Source organism: Ictalurus punctatus, chromosome 19 (assembly GCF_001660625.3).
Source record: "Ictalurus punctatus breed USDA103 chromosome 19, Coco_2.0, whole genome shotgun sequence".
Lineage (NCBI taxonomy): Eukaryota > Metazoa > Chordata > Actinopteri > Siluriformes > Ictaluridae > Ictalurus > Ictalurus punctatus.
The window spans coordinates 23,980,936-24,002,880 of NC_030434.2; the positions used below are offsets into that span (position 1 = coordinate 23,980,936).

The 21,945-nt window shown below is 44.1% G+C and overlaps 2 protein-coding genes across 4 annotated transcripts; one reads left to right on the top strand and one right to left on the bottom strand.

The window, feature by feature from the left end:
- Window positions 1-408: 408 nt before the first annotated feature.
- On the top strand, window positions 409-16,621 carry parpbp (PARP1 binding protein). 3 transcript variants are annotated; one of them, XM_017493706.2, is made up of 11 exons: window positions 409-444; window positions 591-801; window positions 3,949-4,182; window positions 4,277-4,393; window positions 5,592-5,762; window positions 6,281-6,435; window positions 11,316-11,493; window positions 11,981-12,162; window positions 12,619-12,700; window positions 15,269-15,467; window positions 16,007-16,621. In XM_017493706.2, exons 2-11 carry the CDS (start codon window positions 652-654, stop codon window positions 16,315-16,317), a joined length of 1,779 nt encoding a protein of 592 aa, XP_017349195.1. In that variant the 5' UTR covers window positions 409-444; window positions 591-651; the 3' UTR covers window positions 16,318-16,621. The 3 variants fall into 3 exon arrangements, with proteins under 3 accessions (XP_017349195.1, XP_017349197.1, XP_017349196.1); XM_017493708.1 differs by having other exon boundaries at window positions 412-444; window positions 600-801; XM_017493707.3 differs by having other exon boundaries at window positions 415-444; window positions 636-801.
- A 63-nt stretch (window positions 16,622-16,684) lies between these two features.
- pmch (pro-melanin-concentrating hormone) lies at window positions 16,685-20,330 on the bottom strand. The gene is made up of 3 exons (XM_017493709.3): window positions 19,580-20,330; window positions 17,849-18,020; window positions 16,685-16,802 (listed from the first exon to the last, which is right to left on the bottom strand). Exons 1-3 carry the CDS (start codon window positions 19,955-19,957, stop codon window positions 16,753-16,755), a joined length of 600 nt encoding a protein of 199 aa, XP_017349198.2. The 5' UTR covers window positions 19,958-20,330; the 3' UTR covers window positions 16,685-16,752.
- Between the last annotated feature and the right edge of the window lie 1,615 nt (window positions 20,331-21,945).

A 21,945-nucleotide genomic window follows, 5' to 3' on the forward strand; every position in this document is an offset into this window, starting at 1 on the left:
CTGTCAATTTTCATACCTCAAGAAAATGTTACAAAATTATAATTTCTTCATTTATTATTTTTTTTACATTTATTCCATGTGTCCTCACAATTAAGAAAAACAAACTGAAACATCGTTGATAAAATTTGCAATTTTCTGTAATATACAAATTAGTGCATATTTAACGATCGCGTGCCTCATTTGCATATGTTAAATATAAATATACTACATAACATCTTGTATCGATGTATACATTTAACAGACGCTTTTAATCCTTCAGTGCAGTCACGATATAGTATCCTGCATAAGTTTAATTTTTATTTATTTTTATTCTCCAGCCGGAAGTACAGCACGCTTTCTCTCAGGAAGGCGTGGCCAAAATGACGCGCTTTAAATCTGATTGGCTGAGCTTTGTTTTTATGTCGATTTAAATTTTCAGACGGCGTTCAGGTTGGAAATCACAGGGTGAGAGCTCAAAACCGAAATTTTTCCTTGCGAGCTGTATAAATATTTTTGAAATAATACTGCTGCCATGTTTGTTTCCGATCGCATGTTTGTTATTGTTGTTCACTTTCTTATTTGATGTTTCATTTCTGTTGTTTTAACCGGAGATCCTTCAGCTGATCTGCTCGTTCATCATCTGTTCGTTGTTCCAGTTTGAAAAGCAGGACAATGGGGATCGACGAGTTAAACCTAAAAGCTCGTATCAGAGTGTTTAGGCGAGAGTGTCACCGGGTTTTGGACTCGGAGAGGACCATAATACATGGAGCAGACAGCATGCTGATGGTCCTCCAGTTGGCCGCTGCTGAGGTCCACAAGCAGGTAACAGCAACGTGGTGAAGCTGTTCCACCAATTCAGGATATTCTGACACTGACACTACAGCACTGACCTGACACTGACACTACAGCACTGACCTGACACTGACACTACAGCACTGACCTGACACTGACACTACAGCACTGACCTGACACTGACACTACAGCACTGACCTGACACTGACACTACAGCACTGACCTGACACTGACACTACAGCACTGACCTGACACTGACACTACAGCACTGACCTGACACTGACACTACAGCACTGACCTGACACTGACACTGCAGCACTGACCTGACACTGCAGCACTGACCTGACACTGCAGCACTGACCTGACACTGACACTTGTGGCACTGTCACTACAGCACTGATCTGGCACTTGCATTACAGCACTGGCACTTGCAGCACTAACACGTTATTACAGCACTGACCTGACACTTACACTACAGCACAGGCTCTACAGCACTGACATTTACACTACAGCACTGGCACTTACACTTACACTATAGCACTGGCCTGACACTTACACTATAGCACTGACACTACAGCACTGACCTGACACTTGCACTATAGCACTGACATTTACACTATAGCACTGGCCTGACACTTACACTACAGCACTGACACTATAGCACTGACACTTACACTATAGCACTGACACTTACACTATAGCACTGACACTACAACGCTGACCTGACACTTACACTATAGCACTGACCTGACACTTACACTATAGCACTGACACTTACACTATAGCACTGACACTACAACACTGACCTGACATTTACACTATAGCACTGACACTTACACTATAGCACTGACACTACAACACTGACCTGATACTTACACTATAGCACTGACATTTACACTATAGCACTGACACGACACTTACACTATAGCACTGACACTACAACACTGACCTGATACTTACACTATAGCACTGACACTACAACACTGACCTGACATTTACACTATAGCACTGACACTTACACTATAGCACTGACACTACAACACTGACCTGATACTTACACTATAGCACTGACACTACAACACTGACCTGACACTTGCACTATAGCACTGACATTTACACTATAGCACTGACACGACACTTACACTGTAGCACTGGCACTGACACTTACACTATAGCACTGACACTACAACACTGACCTGACACTTGCACTATAGCACTGACATTTACACTACAGCACTGACCTGACACTTACACTACAGCACTGACACTATAGCACTGACACTACAACATTGACCTGACACTTACACTATAGCACTGACACTTACACTATAGCACTGACACTACAACATTGACCTGACACTTACACTATAGCACTGACACTTACACTATAGCATTGACACTACAACACTGACCTGATACTTACACTATAGCACTGACACTTACACTATAGCACTGACATTTACACTACAGCACTGACCTGACACTTACACTATAGCACTGACACTACAGCACTGACACTACAACATTGACCTGACACTTACACTATAGCACTGACACTTACACTATAGCACTGACACTGACACTATAGCACTGACACTACAACATTGACCTGACACTTACACTATAGCACTGACATTTACACTACAGCACTGACCTGACACTTACACTATAGCACTGACACTACAGCACTGACCTGACATTTGCACTACAGCACTGACACTTACACTACAGCACTGACCTGACATTTACACTACAGCACTGACCTGACACTTACACTACAGCACTGACATTTACACTACAGCACTGACACTTACACTATAGCACTAACACTACAGCACTGACCTGACACTTACACTACAGCACTGACATTTACACTACAGCACTGACACTTACACTATAGCACTAACACTACAGCACTGACCTGACACTTACACTACAGCACTGACACTACAGCACTGACCTGACACTTACACTATAGCATTTACACTACAGCACTGACCTGACACTTACACTACAGCACTGACACTACAGCACTGACCTGACACTTACACGACAGCACTGACACTACAGCACTGACCTGACACTTACACTACAGCACTGACACTACAGCACTGACCTGACACTTACACTATAGCACTGACACTACAACACTGACCTGACACTTACACTATAGCATTTACACTACAGCACTGACCTGACACTTACACTACAGCACTGACATTTACACTACAGCACTGACCTGACACTTACACTATAGCACTTACACTACAGCACTGACATTTACTTGCAGTTGCGTTACAACAGTCTACTACAAAATCTATGTGGAGTGCTTGTTTATAATGGAAACAAGATGACCCAAAACATTGCTTTCATTAAATTATTAAGCACTGTGTAAGACATGATCTTTCACGTCACCGGTGACACCACACACCACAGCTGGCTAACGAAAGTGCTCAAAACGTGTCTCTAGAAGCTTACGCTGATTTTCTGCAGGGTCAAACCGCTTCCTTTTGAGAAATAACAGCCGATCAATAAGAGCTCGGAGACCAAATCAACAACGGCTGGCAATCAGAAGTTAATTTAAGAAATGCGTCAGCCCGGAATGAAACTTGCGCAATCCCAGAACATGTTTGGAAGCTTGTAGCTACCAGTTAAGCATCATGTCAACCTCATGAGCTTAACTCGAAACACATTGGGCTCTAAATACATCTTTTGTTCTAGTTATAACAGCACGATGTCATAGTAGAAAACTATCGAAGCCAATATGAAGCGTACGTTTTAATTTGAATGCGTCCGCCGGGTGAGGGTCAGAGGTTAAACGTGGCATGATATTACTGGTAAACATTTTTGGGCACTAATGTCCTCTTTAAAAAAAAAAAAAAAGTCAAATTTTGGCGTGATTAATACAGATACTCTGTATAACCAGGAGCACAGGTAAATGCAAAGGGAAATTTAGGTTGTCTTACACATTTTGGGTTTTAGTTTCAATCGTCTTAGTGATCCCCCCCCCCTTCAATTAACTAAATATTGTGTATTGGCTGTACATAATGCAAGCATGAACGTCTAGAGATGATGTCTTCTTATTCCTTTGATATGTCGTGTTGCTGTAAGATTTTCCATTTCTTGGCCTGTAGCGTTCTTCCGTCTGACGAACGCGTGTCTCTGGTCTCGCTCTAGGAAAGAGGAGAGTTCGGTGTAGCTTTGAGCGACGTGCTGGAGGCTTGGAAATGCTTGCTTCTGGACAAGCTCCACCTGTCCCGCGACGGCTCCCCGCTCCCCGAGAATTACGAGCTCATCCGTAAAGAGTACGATGGTTTTTTAAAGCGCACCAACACGGTGGACCTGATCGACGTCTACAACATGTACGAGGAGCTGAAACGGGACGAGGACCCCGAGGACCCCCTGACTGCAGTGAGTCCCTCCGAGCAGTTCGAGGTTCTGGCAGCTTAACCGAGCATCGGTCCGCCATATTATTTATCGTCCTGGTATTGTTTTACACGCTCAGGCGCAGATGTTCGAGTTCCTGCAGGGCAGCCCGGAGGACGCGGAAGAAACCGAGACGAGAAGAAGCCCTCGGGTTCCGGCTACACCATCGAACCGGGTCAGGACCTGCAGCGCACAGGTGAAGACTCAGAAAATCTCAAATTTAGGAGAACTCAATACTCAGTGATAGGCTGGGCTGAAGCAGAGATACTCTTACCTCTCCAAAGTTGATCGTTTTCCTAGAACGGCACATCCGAAAGTGTTTTATTCCTCTTACGCCACAGCCGTTATCGATTTATTATCCTACAGCTGCAAGCCCCCGAATGTTCCGTTCCTCATGTGAGCCATGCTGCGTATTGGACATAAAAAAAAAAATACACAAACCTATGATGGGAGATCATGAATTCTTCTAAAGCGTTAAGGAATCCATATTAAATACATATATCTGTTGAAATGTACTTCTGCACCCGAGCGTCTCGATTACCGGGGAGCGTTAAATCGCATCGTTTGGGGTTTAAGGCCGAAGTGTGAATTCAGTTACCGACATTGCTGCGTTTTTTTGAGCGTGTAATACAGAGCGACTGAGTCTCACTGAGGTTTTTTTTTTTTTTCTCTCTCCAGCTGTCAGCCTCAGATTTACGAGGGTCGATGTTGGGATTTGCTTCTGTAATACGAAAGCTGAGGAGGTTTATGAAGGCATTTAGAGCAGAAAGCGGGGGGGGGGGACCCTCCTCAGATATGCGATGTTCTTATGGGCTAATGCGGTCTGACATCGTCATAAAATATTAACTGACACCATCATACAATTACATCGCTACTTACTTTTCTGTTCCTCGGTTCCTTTACCCTAAGAACACTGTGACTTTTTTTTTTTTTTCCCTTAAGCTGAGGTCACACTTTTTTTCAGAGAGATCTAATCTGCCCGAATGACTCAGTCAAAGCTCAGACCTCTGATTGAGATCTGATTGAGAATCTGATGGCGCTTGAGCAATTTTGCCAATAAGATTGGACAAAAAAAAAAAAAAAAAAAAAAATCAGGATCCAGATGTGCGAAGCAGATCGAGACCTATTTCAGAAGACTTGCAGCTGGAATTGTAGCCAAAGGTGGTTCTACTAAGTACTGACCCCAGAGGGGGGTGAATATTTACTACTCAATGCCTTACATTTATACAGCACGTCAGGTTTTGTTTCAGACTTTCTGCGAGAGTAGTAGGTAGGATTTGTATACTACACTTTGTAACGTTTAAGCCCCGCCCACTTTCGGTTTAAATCTAAACGCAAACAGTGATATTTGGTGCATTGTGTCGCTTATTCACACTCATTTACTCTTCCCACAGGTGCGGCGAGCAGTCCGGAGGCTCTTTTGCTCGTATTTGGGTATGCTGGTGAACACGAAGAACGACTTGGCCCTCGCACACGCTCTGAACACTCCCGACCGCTGTCTAGGGCGCACGGCGTTTACCGACCTCAAACGCGCAGCACGCAAAAGCGCCACGTCTCTATTTCTGGTACACGTTTCGGCTAGAATTCACTGAATCTATTGCAAATGCACACAAGATGTTGTTTTCTAAGGCGCTGTTTCTCTAAAATTGTTTCCTCACTCGCTAGTTACCATGTAGACCTGGGTTGACCTCAGAGTTGACCTCTCGCTCCTTAACTAGAACGAACTAGAAGTGATTAGCTCCTAGCGCTCTGAAAGACAGTTGGACGGGGTTGAGTTTTGTTTCGCTCTGGCGCTTCACATTTACCACTTTTGACTAGCGCCATGGACTCTGAGCAGATTTCTCCATACAGTTATCTTCAAACTTCAGAGGATCTGCTTGGGAAGCTGTGATTAGACTATACTTTAAATAGGGACTGAACTGAGAGACGGAACTCCTATCTGGATCTTCCGTAGGACCAGCACTGAGCAGATATTTTTTTTTAACGTGGTGGTCCGTTCTCAGCACAGCAGTGACGAACTCGAGGAGAACTGTAACAGCGCCCGAATACCGTACTCGTAACAGCCCGTCTCTGGTCTTTCCAGGCAGCGACTTCGTTTATCCGGGCGATAGAGCTGGGTGGGAAAGGCTACGCCCCTCCGGAATCTGACCCTTTAAGGAAGCACTTAAAGGGTTTGTCTATGTTTGTCCATTTCATGGACCAGCTGGAAGACATCCTGGGAGAAACCCCCAACCCCAGGTATTACCTTTCTGTCTTTAATTGTTGACTTCTTTATCAAACGTCTTGTACATAAATACCGATCGATAAGTAAATGCATGGACTATTAGGAACACCTGTACCCCTGTTCATTCATGCGATTAGCCAATCAGCCAGTCATTGGTGTGGCAGCAGTCGAAGCTTGGAAAAAACAGTGCCGCTCGAAAGTATTTAGAAATTTCCATATTTCCGCATAAAGATGACCAAAAACATCGTCAGATTTTCACACAGGTCCTAAAAGTAGATAAAGAGAACCCAATTAAACAAATGAGACTTGTATAAAATATTACACTCGGTCATTTATTTATTGAGGAAAATGATCCAATATTACATCTGTGAGCGGTGAAAGTATATGAACGTTCGCTTTCAGTATCTGGTGTGATCCTCTTGTGCAGTAATAACTGTAACTAAACGTTTGGGGTAAGTGTCGATCGGTCCCGAGGATCGGCTCGGCGGAGTTTCATCCCGTTCCTCAGTACAGAACAGCTTCAACGCTGGGATGTCGGTGTGTTTCCTCACATGAACTGCTCGCTTCAGGTTCTTCCACAACATCTCTACTGGATTAACGTCGGGACTTTGACTCGGCCGTTCCAAAACATTAACGTTATTCTTCTTTAAGCGTTCTTTAGTAGAACGACTCGTGTGTTTAGGATCGTTATCTTGCTGCGTGACCCGCTTTCTCTTCAGATTCAGTTCATGGACTGATACCCTGTCATTTTCCTTTAGAGTTCACTGGTATCATTCAGAATTCATCGTTCCATCGATGATGGCGAGTCGTCCCGGCCCAGATGCAGCAAAACAGCCCCAAACCATGACACTACCACCACCATGTTTACCTCCAAATTCACTGAGATCATATTTTTCCCACATTCTCATATTCGATGTGAGACCGAAGCTGCGAGATGATTGGCTGACAGGATAATTGCAATTGGATAATATCTAGATTAGGGTTTAATTGATATAAAAGTATAAAAAAATAAATAAATAAATTCAATCAGAATGGAGATTTCAACAATGCGGTTTGTATAATTATTTTTTCTAATTGGGAAAGAACTTCCCTTCTTGTTCGAAGTGTCAGTATTGTACCAGTAATACAAACCTTGTTGGATGTTTGAAACCAAATCTGAACTCGTTTTGTACATTCATGGTTTTCAGTGTGTGTTTTCAGGTATTAAGACCTGGTCTAAACCCAGATTCAGTTCAAGGGAGATTGCAAGAGCTTGCAGAAATGTTTTCATGTCGCGCACACTCGGGCCTCAGCACCGTATAGTTCTGTAAGAGGATTATTCATTGATGCACAGCAGCACATCTCCCCGCTTCGGGGAATAGAATTGGACACGAGGCATGCTGTAAATGTAGGCAATCGGGTGTACACACACAAACGCCGTAAAGTTGATCAAGACCAGGTGGTTTCCTGGGAATCGGTAGTGTTCAGCTTTTAACACACCGTCATGGAGAAGAAAGTGAGAACAAAGCAGTTGTTGGAAGAAAACTTAAAACTGGTAGCACTTTGTGTTGCCTTGTTGTTGTTGTGTTGTTTTGTTTTGTTTTTTTTCTTTCTAGAAGGATAGGAATCTAGTTTGACAATTATCTGCATTCATTCACCGTCGGGAACTCCTCCATCCTGGTCAGGTTGTTTTGAGAGCGGTTTCTGTTCGAGGAAAGTCAGTTTCTCTGACTGGGGAAAACGGGACTTTTTACGCAATCGGTCTCCGTCGGGGTGCCGATAATTTCGCCAATGACGCTTTTATCGTATCGTGTTTTATTATTCATCATCACAGAATGTTCTAACGTAGCAAGTTTGACCTTGTCCCGTTCGCCTTCTCGGCCGTAATCGGCCGATGCGTGCGTCCAAACCGTACGCCGTGAAAGCCATGACCTCACCTGACGTTATCTCCGTAATTAAAGCCTTTGATTTCCTGTACAGATCTTTTATGTAGCCTGATCATATGGCGAAGACCATGTTCCCTTTACCTTATCGAAATCCACCTGTGGTATTTATCTGCAGATCTATTTTTTTTCCTCCTCTCCCCAAGGCAACCCCCCCCCCCCCCCCCCCCCCCCCCCCTTTAATGATGTCACTATTAATGATACGGCTTGAATTGCTCGAGCATGTTTATCTTTGGAATATCAAAGCCTATTCTACTAAAAAGCAAAAGGCAATTCCGTGGTCTGATCGCTGATTACACGTCATACTTTGAAATATTTTCCTGATTGAGCTTCCTTCAAAAAAAAAAAAAAAAAAAACCACCACGGGATGCTTTCCCGAATACGACATAACACGTCTAGTGATCTCGCGAAAGGCTTCATGAGTGCATCGGTTCGCTGAGAAGCAAGTGCCTCGAACCTGCAGTCTCCTTTCACAGCTTCGGAGCTTCTCCCAGAAGATAGTGTGATTCTTCTCAAGCCAACACGGTTCTTTCATCAGCCTGTGACCCTCCTAGTTTTTCCCGGCTGCACCTCATGGAGTACTGTATTACCACACACAAACAGACCTTCTTGCTGGATCAGGGCCTCTCGTACGTCCAACATCTGTTTTCCCAGATGATTCTGTTACTGTAATTCCCTCGCACAAAAGCTGGGTCAGGGATTCGGGCCGGCTCGTTTCCCGGCTTCTCCCCAATGTTTACATTCGCTAATACGTCCACACAGGCATGTATGCAGCCCTGCTAGATCACTGCTCTCATACTAACCTCTCGTAGTAGACTGGGCGTTGGTTTTCTTTTCTTACTTTTTTTTTTCTTTCTCCCCACGTCACCTGTTTCGTACTCGTGTCAACAGGTTCAGTGCTTCTTTTTCTCTTCTTCTTTTTTTTTTTTTTTTTTTTTAAAGTTCCTTTCCGTTCTGTTGTAGTTCTGCTGGAGCCAGGACGGTGGAGAGAATTAGGGCAGCTGTCCTGAAGGGTCGTCCTGTAGAGCATCCAGGACCCCCAGCTCGAGCATAAGCTCAAGCTACTATCTGTCCAGGGTTTTGCATGTTCACCCTGTGTCCGGGTGGGTTTCCTCCAGGTTCTCCAGGTTCTTCCTATCTCCTAAAAACATTCCAGTGGGTGGACTGGCTATGCTAAATTGCCCCTAGGTGTGAATGATTTGTGTGACCGTTTGAATGTGTGTGGGCATGGTGCCTTGCGATGGACGGCCTCCCTGCCTCCCGGCCTTCCCGCTTTATGGCCAGTGTTCCCAGGTCAGGATCCAAATCAAATTTGATCCTGAGCAGAATAAAACTTTCACTGAAGATGGATGAATGACTGAACCATTTCTGTGTTTATTTGATTGCATGTTTGGGGCTGAGTTGTGAGTTCAAATCCCAGCACTTCCAAGCTGCCACTACTGGGCCCTTGAGGAGGACCCTTAACCCTCAACTTCTGACGTGTATAAAAATGAGATGAATGGAAGTCTCTCTGGATGAGGGTGTCTGCCCAACTCCATAAATGTACATGCATCAGGACTGGGACCCTGCAGGTCCCAACAGGTTTCAGCTCTTGGGAGGGGGCGCTGTTTTACTTTCTCATGGGCGGGAGCAAGTGTTCAGACACAATGCTTAAAGGACAAAAGGACACATTTATTAACATGAAAACATGTATGGTGCTTGCATGGTGCTGCATATTACATTAATGCTCTTGCTCATTCGTCATTAGTAATTGCTTTATCCTGGGCGGGGTCACAGTGGTTTAAATTATTAATTCAGTTATTATTCTGAGGAATGGGATCAGTGAAGTTTGTCAGAAAATGTTGTGGGAGTGGGCGGGATTGGTCAAAAGTCTCTGCGGGAGGTGGGGGGGATTGGTCAAAAGTCTCTGCGGGAGGTGGGGGGATTGGTCAAAAGTCTCTGCGGGAGATGAGGGGGATTGGTCAAAAGTCTTTGTGGGCGGTGGAGGATTGGTCAAAAGTCTCTGCGGGAGATGAGGGGGATTGGTCAAAAGTCTTTGTGGGCGGTGGAGGATTGGTCAAAAGTCTCTGCGGGAGATGGGGGGGATTGGTCAAAAGTCTCTGCGGGAGATGGGGGGGATTGGTCAAAAGTCTTTGCGGGAGATGGGGGGGATTGGTCAAAAGTCTCTGCGGGAGGTGGGGGGGATTGGTCAAAAGTCTCTGCGGGAGGTGGGGGGGATTGGTCAAAAGTCTCTGCGGGAGGTGGGGGGGATTGGTCAAAAGTCTTTGCGGGAGGTGGGGGGGATTGGTCAAAAGTCTCTGCGGGAGGTGGGGGGGATTGGTCAAAAGTCTTTGCGGGAGGTGGAGGATTGGTCAAAAGTCTCTGCGGGAGGTGGGGGGGATTGGTCAAAAGTCTCTGCGGGAGGTGGGGGGATTGGTCAAAAGTCTCTGCGGGAGGTGGGGGGATTGGTCAAAAGTCTCTGCGGGAGGTGGGGGGGATTGGTCAAAAGTCTTTGCGGTAGGTGGGGGGATTGGTCAAAAGTCTCTGTGGTAGGTGGGGGGGATTGGTCAAAAGTCTCTGCGGGAGGTGGGGGGGGGGGGGGTGGTCAAACTTTCTGCAAGAGGTGGGGGGGATTGGTCATGCTTTCTGTAGGAGCAGGTGGAATTGGTCAAGAGTGTCTGCAAAACCTGGTAGGATTGGTCAGAATTCACTCAGGAGCAGGCAGGAATGGGATTTTTAAAATAGTTCCACACATACCTTTATTTGGGCCATTATCTTGATGGGAAATATTCATAACATTGCTGTATATTTGAGAGAAAATGCTATGATTTAAGAAAAAAAAAAAATCAAGTTTCTTAGAGCAACATTGTTTCTCCAACTATTTAGTGGAAAATTGGGATTGTGTGGGGGGGAGGTGTTTATTATCATTTTATTTTAATTCAGCCTGTAATTATGAGAGTGTTGTTTGTTTGTCCCCTTCTATTCCCTTGTAGTGCTGCTGGAGGCAGGATGGTGTCCAGCATTAGAGCAGTTCTCCTGAAGGGTCTCAGTAACGCAGATCCGGTGTACACTACTGTAGAAGACACGGTGAAGGAGCTCAAGGAAAGAATCCAGCAAATCCACACCCTTCAGAAGGAGTCCGCTTGTGGCACAGGGATCAGTCCAGCCAGGGTAGAGCTGATTTACTTCCATGCTTGTACATTTCAGCTACTTGAGTGCGAAAGTTTGTGCACCCTTCAGGCAAAATGGACCACCCATCATGTTGGCTTTCACAGATGTCAAATAATTAGTCTTATGATTATAATTGTGTGGTCTCCTTTTCTCTAATAACCTGTAATGCCACCACTTTTATAGCAGCCTACAACTTCTGTGAGTATCCCCCAAACATCTTTTTGGATCCTCTTCTTTAAATCAAAAGAGTCTGAGCAGGTTGTTTTCTGAGATTCTCGTGCCTTATTTCCAGATGCATCCTATTTTTTTTATTTATTTATTTATTTTTTTTTTCTTAGAATTATCAGTTGAAAACTAGAGGTATATTTTTCCATTCATCCACCCAGATGACCATGTAGAGGGCGTGCAAACTTTAGCACATGATCATCCATCCAGTAGTAGAGTAGCGTTTCATGTTTACAACTCGTATAATCCGATTCCATTACAGCCCAGAACGTACGCCATCAATCACGCCACTGCCTATGCAGGCAGAGAGACCGTTAAAGTCCTGATCACAGTGTTGGATGAAGAAGCTCTGGCGCCGCCCTGCAGGAACAAAGCGCAACTGCTCACTGATGATCAGACCGTTCTCAACGAAGCTGAGCCCACGTGTCTCCTCTCGCTCTATAAGTACGTTCTCCTGATGAATACATAATGCACAGAACTTTTCTCATACCCCAACATATAGTTTTATATATATATATATATATATATATATATATATATATAATATATAATATATAAACTATATCAATTATACTAACAAATACAGCTTTACTCATTTATATGAATCTTTTTTTTTTTTTTTGGATTGCCATACCTTTTTAATGAAGGATTTTTTTTTTTTTATCTCATGGTTTTATAATCTTGTTGCAAAATATGAGGTTATCCAGGCATTTGGAAATAAATATTACTTATTCGAAGGTAAGCAGATGCCTAGTAGAGTTCTGCTAAGTCATAAAATCAAGACGCATCCTGTCCAATTCTGCTTATGTTAAAAGCGAGACCCGTGGAAACTTGGGAACTGGCGGCACAACAACATAATCAACATCTCACTTCTGCTTTCTTTCATCTGTGTGCCTGCAGATCTCCAGAGCTTCCCACGGGACTCTCTCCAAAACCCCTGCGCGACCGCGTCCAGATCCAGCAAGAACACGCCAAGTCTAAGGTAAAGAGTCGTCCGGATTGTGCCGTGAATCTAAGCACCGCTTTTAATGTCTCGAAGCTTTAATATCAGCACCTGAAGGTGCACGCATCGTTAGTGTGTTCGAATGGAACCCTGCCGTGTTCCCTGTCTCCGTGCCACGTGTTTTGTGTTGCATTTTTTATTTTTTTTGTAGACGTGACCTGCACTTGAGCCCAAGGACAGAGCTGTAACGCTGCAAATATATAACTTTTTACCCGGAATGTAAATCGTATAATGTATTTACAAGTTAGTTCCCGTTCTCGCGTGCCTTATAGCAGCTGTAAACAGTCTTTCCATCACCAGCCTCTATTTTTCTCTCTCTCTCTTTCAACCGCAAAGCATAAACTCCTCAAATTACAGCTTTACCTCCGTCGCTTACAAACACTGATCCGGAAGACTCCTTCCGTTAAAGTTAAATAAGTGTCTCCTTACAGAAAACTTGATCATGTTCACGATTACCTGTTTGTTTTTTAAACGGTAAATGGTCTGCACTTTTATATAGCGCTTTTATATCAAAACGCTTTACACTGTGTCTCATTCACCCATTCACACTCATACACCAGCGGTAGCAGAGCTGCCACGCAAGGCGCTGACTTGCCATCGGGAGCAACTCGGGGTTCGGCGTCTCGCCCGAGGACACTTCGGTACGTGGAGTCACGTGGGCCGGGAATCGAACCTCCGACCCTACGATTAGTGGACGACCCGCTCTACCGCCTGATCCACAGCCGCCCTTTTTTAAAGCTAAATATCAACACGTTTTAATCCGGATGTTATTAGGTAAATGAGCCGTTACTATAGAAACGGTAACGTATTCGAACAATGCGTTAATATAAACCTGCGCTACTGTCAGAGGTGCCGTCGTAGAAAATCTGAAGTGTCCTCGGTGTTTGGTTTCTACACGCCACACATCGCCATTTTTCTATCCAAAGAATGAACGAGATTTAACGAGGATATTTTTTCAGCCCTCGGCTAATGTGTTTTTTTTTTTTTTTTTTTGTTTGTTTGTTTGTTTGTCGCCTTTTGATTCGTTTAATTATAAACCGACTAACAAACCATCCAAACGCATCGATTTGCTCTTTTTCAGTCGGGAACAATCGGCGTGAAAGCGCGGTACATAAGGCTGTATTAAATACCCGATGTGGACTAAATTGCCAATGAAACTGACCAGATTATGCGCATTAAGACCGCGAAAAGGCTCGATGTGCTCAGAAACGCTCCTGTCCGTGTTATAATTCAGGCACGGGCGTTCCAACGTCGAGATAAACAGCACTCGAGCTCTCCTCGGGCGTGCATGCTAAACGCATTCTGTAAAACGCCGTCTTTATTTGATTGTGCTAGCAGATGTCACTTCAGCTGCCTCCGCTCTGGCCGCGTTCCTGTGAGTGAGCGGTAATGGTCCCTGGGTAGCTCGCCGCTTCCTGAACCCGACGGGCGGAAGCTCTTCCGCGTCCGTTCCGCTTTGAAGATCTCGTATCGCTCGCGTAACCTGACCAACGAGGAGGAAACTCGAAAGGTTATCGCTTCCTGTTGTATCCAGGCTGACGTCAGCTAGTGCGGCGAGCGCAAAGCACAGATCTCTGCACGGCTTTGGATCCAAAGCCTGGGGATTCTGATGGATAAAACTGTAAGGGGAAGGATTTACACCGTGCGCTGTGTGAATGAACAGGTTACTTACAATACATCAGATGTGCGTTATGCGGTATGTACAAAACGCACGTTTTGATGTCTGATGCTAATTTGACCATTTTGAGTTTTCATAGACGCTACATGAACAGCGTGAAAGCAAAAAGAAATGAACACCGCGCGTCCGGATGCAAGGTTCTGGCTAAATAACATGTTCGATATGACACGACTGAAGTTCATAACTAAGAAGAGCGGCACTTGTCGTCTACTTTTAAACCGATTGCTGTGTCGAGAAGGCGAACGCATCACGGACGTTCGTTAGTTATCACTCGCGTCATTGACGTCAGCTGGCTACGTTGTTGCTAATGATGTTCCTGAACACCCTATCTCACCCTATGAACGTGTTAAAGGTTCAGCGCCATAATCGAGTGTATATACTGTTTTGGGAATTAAATTTTGCGTATGATCTTTATATAAAGCTAGGTTCTTGTCCCGAGTGCTCAGGGCGCGCTCTATTAGCATGCATCCTGGGAAACCTGGCCTACTGTCCTAAGCCTCTCTGTTGTTTTCGGTCTTTTAAGAAATCACTTTGAAAAACTCTTTGATCTGCCGTCTCTTTCCGAGCCTCACTTTCCCGGTCCCACCCAACTTTACTTGGAATTTTTTATTTATTTAATTTATTTATTTTTTTTTTTTTTCCTCCATTCTTCTGACTACTTTTCTTTTATCGACGGCTCAGAAGACCGTGCAATCCCGCTAATCCCAAGCAGGCGTGGATCAAACGGGCATTTCTCTAAGGCCTCGGAGTTTTCAAAAGCAGCCCGTTCTCTGATTCGGCCTCGGTATCTAGACTCTCATCTCTCGGCTGTCTGAGCTTAGAGCCCAGGGTTTTGTTTTTTTTTATTTATTTTATCTTTGTTCTTGCAGGTAAGGGAAAGAGGCATCCGTTCGCAGTTTGCCTGCACGTACGTGGATGACGGTCTGCCTCTAAATCGTGTGCTGGATTTTCCCAGCACGAGTCGGCTCCCGACCTGCGTTCATCCCGCTCCTAAACGGACGGTCCCCGCGGCCGTCGATGCGCCCCCGGAGGACGAGACCGACCCTGCAGACGAACGCGAAAAACAAGGTACTCCTAGTCCAAGACGAGTTCCAGTCCTTTCTGTGTATTTCATAACTTTCACACATGGTTTATGGGGGTCTCACACACACACACACACACAAACGCACACAGATGGGAGTGTTCCAGGTGCCTCTGACGCCACACTGTCGGCATCATGCCCAGGTTCACGTCCTAAGCCAAGGCCTCAATCTCTGCCTAATTCCTGCTTGGGGACTGGTACTTAAGATCAACCTTTTAAATGATTCCCCTTTCCATAAAACCTGGCTGGTCTCGCTTGTGTTGTAAAAAACTTAGACTTGCTCTGTGTGAGAACTCGACTGCAGTACATGACAAATGTCCAGCTCCGGCTCTGTAAAATAAACATACTGCCTGTTAAACTGCGTGGCTAACGTCAGCAATTTCACAATTTCCCCCTGCCGTTTTTCACCCTTTTCCTCCATGTGTTTTCTTTTTCTTTTCTTTTTTTTTTTTTTTTCTCACTAATGCATTTTTCTCCCCCCCCCCACTCCCCCACCCCTCCTTTCTTATTTACGCACGATCTTCAGTCGAGGTGGAACATCAGGCCTGCCGTAGTTCGGGGACCGAACGAGCCTTCGAGCAACGCGGCACCAACGGCCCGATCCGAACAGGTGTTTCAAGGAAAGGAGTGGCAGAACTCCAAACCATCACCAAAACTTCCAAGAGGAAGCTGTCAAACAGAGAGTGTGTGGAACAAGGAGGTGATGAGAACCAGCCGCCCCAGAAGAGACCTCCTGCCAAAGCCTGTAGCTCAGGGCCAGGGAAGAAGAGCGGCAACACGGCTAGAAAGAAGCTCATTGTAGGTCAGGGCAAGCTTACAAGCTTTTTCCGGCTATGATTTAAAGCTTATACGGGATGCTTCATCAGGACATCTCGCGTCCTCTCTGATCACGTCCTTCATCCGAGCGTGTGATGAGTATACGTCAGACCTTCAGGCATACGTGTGAAGACTTGCACGGTTACTTTTTGATTAAACCCCTTTGGGGCTCACTATTGTATCGATGCATTGAAAACCTTCTACATGCGGTTTTATACCCAAAGGCATCGATCATTTCACAACGGTCTCGCATTGTTCTGTTTTTTTTTTTTGTAGTCAAGCAAGTACATCATTTCTGGTTTTAATAAAGTTTTATTTGACTGTACAGTTTAGTTTTTTTGTTTTCTTTGGTTCTGTGAATTGATTTAGAAGAACATGACAAGATCAAGTCATTAGGTAAGTCGTGGCTGTGTTGTGTTTTTTTTTTTTTTTTTTTTTTCTTCTTCCCCTGTATCTTCAAGCCTGCCAGCAGGGTCGGTACACCCTCCCGATCATGCACCGAAGCACTAAATAGAAGCAAAGAACAAGGTTTAAGAAGGACATCGCTTAGATTATGGGCATCATTTTTTGTGCTATTAGCCATGTTTAACTAGTGCGTCAAAGATGAAATGTCCTAATTTACCAAGGTAAGTCTTTAGTTAACCTTTACGCTAAGTAGATCTATACAGAACCATAATGTGCTTTTTCTTTTCTTTTCTTTTTTTTTTAACCCCAAGTTGGAAGGAAATGCTTATTTGCCAGCTCTCACCCACTCCCCTATCTCACTTTAGCTATCAAACAGGGAAGGTAAAAGCTAGCGTGTTGTTCCTCCAAGACATGTGAAGCAACAGCATCTCCTCAAACTGTTCCTCATGCTACATCACAGAGCAGCCAAGCACTCGGAGGAGAGCTATCTGCCCTGTTCTGCATACACGAGCTCACGGACGCACGCGATTGGCTAGTTTCACTGTGATTGACACGTGATTATTATAATTTTTTTTTTTATTTTTTTTTATTTTTTTTTTTTTATTTTTTTTAAGTAATGCCTTCCCTCCCACCCAAAGAGCACGGCCAATTATGCTCTCGGACTCCCGGCTCGGCATCATCGGGATCCGAACTCGATCCGCCGCTGATCAGGGTGAACGCTTTCGCGTTGTGCAACTCCGAAGCCCCATGTGTATCTTTTTTTCATTTTAGACTGAGGTCATTTTCACACAGTGATGTTTATTACATGCAGTAGACCACCCCGAGCCGTCGTGCATCCTGGGAGAATCATGTGTGGGTTTGACTATTGTAATCTTAATTAAGGAAAGTGAGAAACTGCGCTTGGATGGCTGCACAGATTCAGACTCTGGAAAGGATCAATGTCATGGGAACTGTCAAAACTTTGAAATCCCATCTTTTTCCTTCCTTTAAATGACTCAAAATGACAGGAAAGGGACACCCGCTTGACGAAACGCACCACCACACCGTGTGTGCAGCCAAGTCGGGTGATTAGCCATGTTCTAGAATTGCATTCATCAATGACGCAGAACAAAAAAAAAAAAAAGAGAGAGAGAGCGAGAAGACCTACTCTTATTGTCCGTGTTTCTCTTGGCCATGGGGATGAGATCATCTGCATTGTGCCACTCATCCTTCTGAGTTGCAGCAAGAGCCCAGTCGATTCTCCATGGTGATCGCACGGGGAAGGCTCGGCCAAAACCAGAGCTTGCGTCACTCCTAGAAGCCCCTTTTGATCCTAAATCCTGAGTGGAACAGATCATTGACAATTACCAAGCGGCGTCTGTGGGCCGATGACCTTCTCTGCTGACCACCTTACACAAGCAGTCTCATTCACAAAACTAAACACAAACCACTGTTTCCTCTTTGGGGATCTGTTGTATGGAAGAAAGCCTGAGTCGTGTTTTTTTTTTTTTTTTTTTTTTTTCTTCGACCTACACCTGGAGATGTTTAAAGATAATTTGAACGGCACACACCCAAGAGCTCCCGAAGTGTTCTGATATGTAGTGTTGAGTATGGAACCCCACATGAAAGAATTGGTTCAAATCGCAGCGAAGTTTCCCATGTCTCACTTTCCTCCTTCTTAAAAAGATCACGGCGCGTCCGTTTATTCACAGGCCACGGTTTCCCTCCATGTAGTTGTAACCTCTCCCTCCATTTGATTGTTCCTTCTATTACTCTGAGGACTATTTCGACATGAAGAGCGGCCAGCGTTTCCAGAGAGGAACCTATTCCAGGCCACTACACATACCTGAGAAGTTGAAGCAAAGATACACTACACATGTGTAACTGAAGCTACAGCAAAGGTTGTAGCTCCAATAATATTTACTAGTGACATGGTTTAAGGAAGGCGGAGTCTAACGACCGAGTAATTTTTTTATTTTTATTTTTTTAAAAACGGTGTATAAAGGAAAAACGGAATTTTTGCTAGATTTATTTTTGACATATTTAAGTGTCAGAACCGTCTCGGCTCGGAAAGAAGTATTCGCTACCGTGGTGTTTCATAAACCATGTCAAAATGTACCAATGAAGGCTTTATTATGGCTTTAGTCCCCGTAAAGGTCTGCTAAAACTATTGAGAACTGTGTTCTTGGACAAAACGCTTCCATTTAAAAAAGTTTCTCAGTAAAAACGCCTTCATAAAGGTAAAAGCTTCAACCATCTAAAAAAAAAAAAAAAAAACACTGAGGAACCAATTTTTCCCCAATGTGTCCATCATCTGTCCATCTTCATTAAGCGTTTCTATTCTAGTCGGGGTCACTGTGGATTCGGATCCTGTCACACTGGCTGTGCGATGGGAACGCACTCTGGATGGGACTCCAGGTACACCATTGTAGGTCACCATGAACGCACATGCACCTTCTCAGACTGTTCGACACCAAGGAGCAATTTAGAGTAGCTAACTCGCCTAATGTCATGTTTTGGGGAGTTAAAATCCAGAACATCTGGAACTCCACACAGACAGTAATACAAGCTCAGGATCGACCCAGAGACACTGGAGCTGCGAGGTGGAAATTCTACCCACTGTGCTAATGTACCACCATTGCATGTCCAAAATTGTCAAAATCTGCACGCATCATATTGTACCGAAGGCAGCTGTGACTTTAGTCCCCTCAGATATCTCCTAAAACTATTGAGAAGGTTCTACGTAAAACCCTAAAACAGATGTTTTATTTTTTTTATTCCAGGGCAAGTTCCTAATAAAGACCCTTTTAGAAAGTTAACATCTTTTAAAGATACAAAACCCCTTGAAGAACCCCGTTTTTCTAACATATTGGGCAATACCTTCAGCAGCAATACATACCGAAAGGATAAAGATCCTCTTCGTCCCATCTTCATCAGCCAGCCTTCCCTCTGTGAGAGGGAATCTTCTGGAGGAGAAATCATCAGGTCCTGCTAAATTCGACGCATCTTCGTCCATCGTCGATCTAAAGCCGTCTTGGCTTGCTGTATCGTCTTCAATTCTACTTGCAGGTGAAGCTAAGGTTGCCGAGTGAACAAACGAGTTGAGCAAAAGTGCAAGTGCAAAAACGAGCGAGGACGAGTTGAGCATGATGACGGGAGGTTCTTGATTTTCCTCACAGGAACCACACCAGATTTGCTCTACCCCACACAAACCTGTGCTAGCGACCCCGCCGTCTTTTATAGGCCTCAGACTGATAAGAGAGAACCTGTTCGTCATTGTGTTTGAAAGGTGGTGTCGTGACCTGTCGCGAAATGCAACGTCACGCCATTGTGCGTTCAAGAGATTAGATTTTTGGAGTGGTTCTCGCTGGTTTCGTAAACACGTTCGGCTTTGTGTACGGTGGGATTATGCTGTTGCTTTTAGTTTCTCTTTAAAAACAGACTGTACCTTTCCGACCGTTTTCTTTCATTCTACGTCACGGCATATTCTCCAGTCTCACAATGTAGGTCAAGGGTCTTGCGCTGATGGCACCTTCTGGATGAAGTCTTAAGAGAGTCATAGAAAAGGTTGGTAGAAACACATACTGTGAAGGGAATGAGATGCGGCACAATGTCCTCCATGAAATAACAAAACTGCTCCGTCTATTATATCATAGAACATCATCTTGTGCTTACCGGATCTTTGATGAAAACCTGTAAATTCCTCACAGATTGCACTTTGATACCCCAGTGGAAAGGCTGGAAAGACATGATACCTTAGGTTCACAAATCTTGAAGAAGCTCTGAGTATCTCAGCAATGTCGCATTGATAATAAAGTACTTCTCTTCTAGGCGCTTCTTCAGTTCATAGTTAAGCATAAGGGTTTTGCTTATTAATATCAATGAAGCTATTGCATTGGGAGGAAAGGAAAAAAAAAAAGAAATAGGACATGAATAATAGTTATTGAACTTAGCTGAAGTGTTTTTACTTGGAACACTCAGCCTTTATTTTGTGAGTATTTTTGTTGGAGAGAGAAGGCCTCTACTGAAGAACTAAACTGGTCTATGGAGACATTGGTGTTCCAGGAGCAGTATAACTGAGTTTGGAGCACTCTGTTATTCTAACCTCACTTTCTCTGTTGCCATTCTCCTCTCGGAGATCTCGCACTCTCCCACTGCAACATCCATAAGCATTTTCCCAGCTTCGGTATACATAACTATTATGATTTTCAAATAGCTACGTTTTTCTATCGAGACGAGTTATTTCAGTCTCCGTCTGGGTATAAAGGGGTAATTGTATGCTTTATTTATTTTATTTTATTTTTAATGGGCATTTTATTTGAACTTAAATTGGTAACATCCCAAAATAACGTATTTTAAACATAAATAATGGTTATAATACAACTGTTACAGTTTTAAAAAATGATTTGTAGACTCTTAAGTGGATAAGGTTTCCTGGGTGGGTAATGGCTGTGGATTTCTAAAGGGTTCATCAGTGACCCTATGACCCTATCATTGGTTCACAGGTTGTCCTTCCTTGGACCACTTTTGGTAGGTACTAATCACTGCATACTGGGAACACCCCCACAACACTTGGCGTTTTGCTCTGTCCCAGTCGTCTAGCCGTCACCATTTGGCCCTTGTCAAAGTTGCTTATATCCTTACCCTTGCCCATTTTTCTGCTTCCAACACATCATCTTCAAGAACTGACCTTGATGCCTTGCTTGTTGCCTAATAAATATATCCCACCCCTTGGCAGGTGCCACGGTAATGAGATAATCAATGTTATCCACTTCACCTGTCAGTGGTTTTAATGGTATGGCTGATTGGTGTATATCTATGTTTTTGTTTGGCTGGGATGCAAGTCAGTAGGGTTGGTATAATTGATTTGCTGGCTGAGGGAAAACCATATAAGTAATCCAAATTCACCAGGACAAGTTTGTCTTGCTTGGATCATGTAAAAGTCTAAAATTCCATTTATTTATTAAAAAAAAAAAAAAACAGTGGAAGGATATTGGTTTCACCAAGGCTCATACTTGTCAGAAAGTGTTGTTTTTCCCAATTAGTTGCTTACGTATGAGTCCTGCCCCATTATGTATCCACCAAGTCCAAATAAATTCCTTAGGTTACATGGGCAAGGGTAAACTACTGCAATTACACCAGTAGTCCCCAGTGTATACAGGTCTGGACACAGTCAAGGCCAGGGCCTTCTTTTAGGGTATTTGTTCCCTATTCCAAAGGAAAGCCACTGAAATGAAAAGAAGTACCATGCAAAATCTCACTGTT

What these genes read in the sequence shown, in the direction of transcription:
- parpbp (XM_017493706.2), top strand. Translation starts at nt 652, where the DNA reads ATGGGGATCGACGAGTTAAACCTAAAAGCTCGTATCAGAGTGTTTAGG. An exon ending in CAGGGATCAGTCCAGCCAGG is followed by an intron (nt 11,494 to 11,980) that starts GTAGAGCTGATT and finishes ATTCCATTACAG; the next exon opens with CCCAGAACGTACGCCATCAA. An exon ending in AGACGAACGCGAAAAACAAG is followed by an intron (nt 15,468 to 16,006) that starts GTACTCCTAGTC and finishes CACGATCTTCAG; the next exon opens with TCGAGGTGGAACATCAGGCC.
- pmch (XM_017493709.3), bottom strand. Translation starts at nt 19,957, where the DNA reads ATGACGAACAGGTTCTCTCTTATCAGTCTGAGGCCTATAAAAGACGGC. An exon ending in AGAGGATCTTTATCCTTTCG is followed by an intron (nt 18,021 to 19,579) that starts GTATGTATTGCT and finishes TGTTCCACTCAG; the next exon opens with GATTTAGGATCAAAAGGGGC. An exon ending in GAGAAACACGGACAATAAGA is followed by an intron (nt 16,803 to 17,848) that starts GTAGGTCTTCTC and finishes GCTTCTATTTAG; the next exon opens with TGCTTCGGTGCATGATCGGG.